This window comes from Alosa pseudoharengus, unplaced genomic scaffold, assembly GCF_046254945.1.
Source record: "Alosa pseudoharengus isolate Yale_2024_CS ecotype anadromous, Long Island Sound unplaced genomic scaffold, YU_APseudo_1.1 YU_APseudo_1.1_scf_20, whole genome shotgun sequence".
In the NCBI taxonomy this organism is placed as follows: Eukaryota; Metazoa; Chordata; class Actinopteri; order Clupeiformes; family Clupeidae; genus Alosa; species Alosa pseudoharengus.
Window position 1 is genome coordinate 18,908,458 of NW_027468664.1, and position 5,000 is coordinate 18,913,457.

At 50.8% G+C, this 5,000-nt stretch overlaps 1 protein-coding gene across 3 annotated transcripts in view; it reads right to left on the minus strand.

Annotated features, from left to right (window-relative positions):
- nav3 (neuron navigator 3) overlaps window positions 1-5,000 on the minus strand; it is a 172,833-nt gene that overhangs the window by 81,113 nt on the left and 86,720 nt on the right. For all 3 annotated transcript variants that reach the window (XM_076296784.1, XM_076296783.1, XM_076296782.1), the window contains one exon: window positions 1-427. This exon is cut by the window's left edge and continues 732 nt beyond it. In XM_076296784.1, the coding sequence (XP_076152899.1) occupies window positions 1-427 (427 nt within the window). The remainder of the gene's footprint in view (window positions 428-5,000) is intronic.

Consider the following 5,000-nt stretch of genomic DNA (forward strand, 5'->3'; position numbering starts at 1 on the left):
TGCAGCGCCATCTCGGCCACCGACGGGGAGGTCCGCGAGGCCGAACGCGGGTTGATGAGCCGGAACTTGTCCAGCATGGAGCGCTGGTTGCCGGGGGCGTTGGCCGCCGCGCAGACTGACCCCGAGCCCCTGGCGCCGCCCGATGAGGAGGCCCCGGCGGCGGCGGCGGCGTCGGTCATCATGGGCGAGCGCAGCCGCTCGGACGCCCCTGGCGGGGGCGGCGAGGCGGTGGGGCTACTGAGCGACAGCATGGAGGAGGTGGCGCTGTGCTTGAGGTTCATGGACTTGCTGCGCCACGACTTGCCCGCCGACGGCGACGGGATGGCCGAGCCCAGCTGGTGCACGCTGGGGCTGGAGGGCATCGCTGCCGACGCCGCGCCCACGCTGCCGTTCATGCTGCCCGCCAGGGGGATGCCCCTTACAGACTCTGCAGCAGAGGGACAGAGAGAGAGTTAAAAACACCTACAAGTTACAAGTTAAAAAGAAACATCACATAGCTCACAGAGAGACAGAGAGAGAGAGAGAGAGAGAGAGAGAGAGAGAGAGAGAGAGACAGAGAGAGAGAGAGAGAGAGAGAGGGAAAGGGGAGAGAGATGAGAAAGACAGAGGTGAAAAGAGAGAGAGAGAGAGAGAGAGAGAGAGAGAGAGAGAGAGAGAGAGAGATTTTTAAACCTGTTACACTGCATATGTTTTGCATATGTTTTTTTTCATGATATTGGATACTTTAAACACAGCACAAAGAGAAATGACCATGTGCATCAAAAACACTAGTTGACCCCCAAACCCATCCCGTGCACAATGTACAGTTCTTTTGGAATGGAGAACCAGCCATGCTGTGTTCCCAGTCAGAGCAGTGCAGAGCAGAGCAGTGCAGAACAAAGTGAGGGATTTTAAAGTGCGCTAGTGTAGGGGGAACGCTCCCTCATGCAACATTTGCACCATAAAGCCAGCTCGCACACTGACAGTGTTTGTGTGTGTGTGTGTGCGTGAGCGTGTGTGTGTGTGTGTCAGCTCGCACACTGACAGAAGAAAGTTCAGCCGTGGGGTTCACAGAGAGTGAGTGAGCGTGTGTGGGGTGTACTGTGTATGTGTGTGTGTGTGTGTGTGTGTGTGTGTGTGAATGAGAGAGTAGTAGAGAGGGACTTTGGCTGTACCTGTTAGGAATAAAATGTGGGTTAGTGTGGGAGAGTATGTGTGTATTGGAGGTACACAGCAGTACTGTAATGTTATGTATGTTTGTGTGTGTGTGTTTGTGCGTACATGCAATTTCAGACCCTAGTAATTTTATGTAATTATATTTTAAACCATGCATCTATATAAAGAATACAATGTTTGTTTGCATGTGTGTGTGTGTGTGAGTGTGTGTGTGTGTGTGTGTGTGTGTGTGTGTGTGTGTGTGTGTGAGTGGACCAGCAGCAGTAGTCCACTGCAGCACTGAATCATGGCTGGTGCAAACCCCAGATCAGTGGGGTGGGGAGCGGGAGCAGTGGAGAGAGCTGGGCTGGGCTGCCTGGTTGGCTGGTGCTCAGCCCCCAAAACACACACACACTCTCACACACACACACACACACACACACACACACACACACCACTGCAGTGTGGGATCGAGCATCTGGGCAGGAAAGTGCTGATGAAGCTGTGCGGAGAGTTTAGGCAGAGCCAGGAAACCGATCACTACTACAGTACACCCCTCCCAAGCCCTCCTCCAAAATATGGGAGTATTTGCTTCTGAAGAACAGCAGGGGAGCGAAGAGGGGAGCAGAGAGATGGGAGGAGGAAGGGATGGGAGGATAGAAGAGAGAGAATGAGGAAGAGGAGGACCATGGAGAGAGCAACACAAATGAAAGACATTCATACATTTAGACGCCAATAGAGAGGCAGGAGAGAGGTGTAGGGCCAGGGAAAGATACAAACACACACACACACACACACACACACACAGACACACACACAGACACACACACACACACACACACACACACAGATGGTCTAAGTGTAGGGGGTAGTACAGTAGATTGCATTTCTCTCGGTTTCGTTCATCTATAACATTATCCCATCTCTATCTCCCAGATGAAGAGGAGACCGAGACAAAGAAAATTGACAGGAAATTGGAAGGTGGGAGGAAGCGAGGGAGTCCGTATTAAAGGAAGAGAAAAGGGGGGAAGACAAAAAACACAGAAGGAAAACAGACATAATGGAGCGGACGTGTGAGAGCAGCAGATAGAGACGGAGGCAGCGCATGTGTGACAGATAACAGGGCAGGAGGTGGCAGGGCGTGCAGCCGGGAGGGAGGCTGACTGCGGGGCGGATCTGGCTCTCGCGTGGCCCGCAGTCGCCCGCCTGCCTGCTATCTGGGCATGTGCTGTGTGACATGGGAGCTGAGGCGGTCGGCTGGGCTGACAGAGGTAGTGTGTGTGTGTGTGTCTGTGTGTGTGTGTGTGTGTGTGTGTGGAGCAGACGGAAGCACCATCCAAATCTTCCTTCCTCCTCTCCCCTGCCTTGGTCCCGTGGCCCCCGGCCGGATCCCCACACAACTCCTGAGCGCTCGCGCGGAAAATTGACTCACCGATTGATTTGGAAGACAACTCAAACTACTGGTGAAAAGCTGATGTGCCCCCCCCCCCCCCCCCCCCCCCAACGCAAAAAACACAATCACCCCCAGATGCTGACATCTTTGCAACCCTCCCCCCCATTACCTCCCTCCCCCCAACCTTGCTTCAATACAGCTGCAATATCAAAGAGAAGATGAGCTGAACATCTTTCTTTCTTCCTTCCTTCCTTCCTTCCTTTCTTTCATTCTCTCCATCCACTTCACCTGGCTCTAACCTTTCTCACTGGGTCTGGCCATCGCTATATAGGGGGGAAAGGAGGGAGCAATCGATTGTGTGTCTTACTGTGTGTGTGTGTGTATGAGTAAACACAAGAGTGTGTGAGTGTGTAAGTGTGTGTGTGTGTGTGTGTGCGTGTGTACGCGCATGTGTGTGTGTGTGTGTGTGTGTGAGAGAGAGAGATAGGTATGCGTGTATAAAAGTGTAGCTGTGTTACTACTGCAGGAAAAACAATGTCCTCTGATGATGTAGCTTTTCTTTGAGCTGAATGCAGTTCTATCAGCGATTTTATCAACACTAAACACATACACACACTCACACACACACACACACACACACACACACACACACACACACACACACACAAACTTACAGACACATGAGCACACTCAAGTACAGACATGTGTGTAAGTGTGTGGAGGGTGATGGATGGTTGCAGTATTGTCCACTGAGCCGTATCTCTGACCTTCGAGGAGGAGGGGTTGGATTCGTCTTCCTCTGGGTTTGCCCATCATCATTCATCTCTAGCGGGCAAACCCAGCCCAGGTCCCCTCTTCCTCCTCTCCCTACGCCACCCCACGCCAAACCACACGACTGCACCGCGCCCGCCTCAACCCGCCTTCCTTCCCCACAACACTCCTATCACTGGCTGCTTCAAACACAGGATCTGTGCTCTTTTTTCCGATGATGCCAGTTGTATAAGGCTAGAATTACCCCCCCCCCCCATACTCCCACCCAACACACTCCAGTGCTCACCTCACATACACGCACACACACACACACACACACACACACACACACACAGAGTATAATCATGACAGGCAAACACCCCCTCAGTGCTTGGATGAGAAACCCACTGTATGCTCGACTCCTGTGGGGATTTTGCATGTGCTTTGGCTGCTGTGAAGCTCTCCCACTATGTTTAGCTCAAAGCATGCTGACCTTCTACTGACTGGTCAGTTTGTGTCTGAACGTGGTGCATCTGCAAGAGTCTGGTGTATCTTCACTGAAAGTTTGTATGTTTGTGTTTGTGTGTTTGTGTGTGTGTGTGTGTGTTTATTTCTGAGCAGTGTTTGTTGGACTGTGGAAAATATCCCAGCAGGCAGTACTATGTCTCTTCTCTCCCTGTGTGTGTGTGTGTGTGTGTGTGTGTGTGTGTGTGTGTGTGTGTGTGTATGTGTGTGTGTGTGTATGCGTGCATGAAAGAAAGGGGTAAATTAACAAAGTGTCTCCGTAGATAATGGCCAGTCCAGAGAATGCTGTCTCATGCAGAATGACCATGGGAGCTCACTTAGAGTTGTCATGGCAACACTCTCTCCACCCTACCCCCTGCCACTATCGTCTCCAAAACAGACACACTCACACACCCAACCATCTCCATCCCCTGGAAGTGAAATGTCACTTCTGGCCAGGCGGTGATCTGACATACAGACACACACCACCACCTACACATATACAAACACATGCATATGCATCCATATGTGCTCACACAAGGCAAAATAGGCACTTGTTGAGGGAAACAGAACATATGTTTTTAACGCATGAGCTACAGATAAATAAATAAAATCCACACAGAGGAGAGCTATTATAAATACCCAAAACAACAGCAACAACAACACAAAAACAACATTGTTTATATTTTTTATCTTTATTTATGTGGCTGACACTTTTATCCAAAGCGACTTACAGATGTTAATTAATTGCAGAACCAGTCTCCCTGATATGCTGATAATTACAACATAATTGCCATCTGATGGCATTTGTTTAGTGTGTGTGTGTGTGTGTGTGTGTGTGTATTTGCTTGTTTTGTGTGTGTGTGTGTGTGAGTGTGTGGGTGCTTGCGTGTGTGTGTGTGTGTCTGTGTGTGTGTGTGTGAGTGTGTGGGTGCTTGCGTGTGTGTGTGTGTGTGTGTGTGTATGAGAGAGCGAGAGAGAGAGAGAGAGAGAGAGAGAGAGAGAGAGAAAGAGAGACAGAGAAAGAGAATAAAACCATGCATTACTGTGGGGAGTATCAAACTGCAGCTACTCTTGGCTCAGACATCCAAACTCAGACTAAGAGTCTGAGCCTGGCTCAGCTCGAGCCCAAACACCTCCACACAGTGTCAGGCTGTGAGGCTAGCCGGGGCTTGGACACCTTCATGCCTGCGTCGGGGCTTGGACAGAACCTTTCATC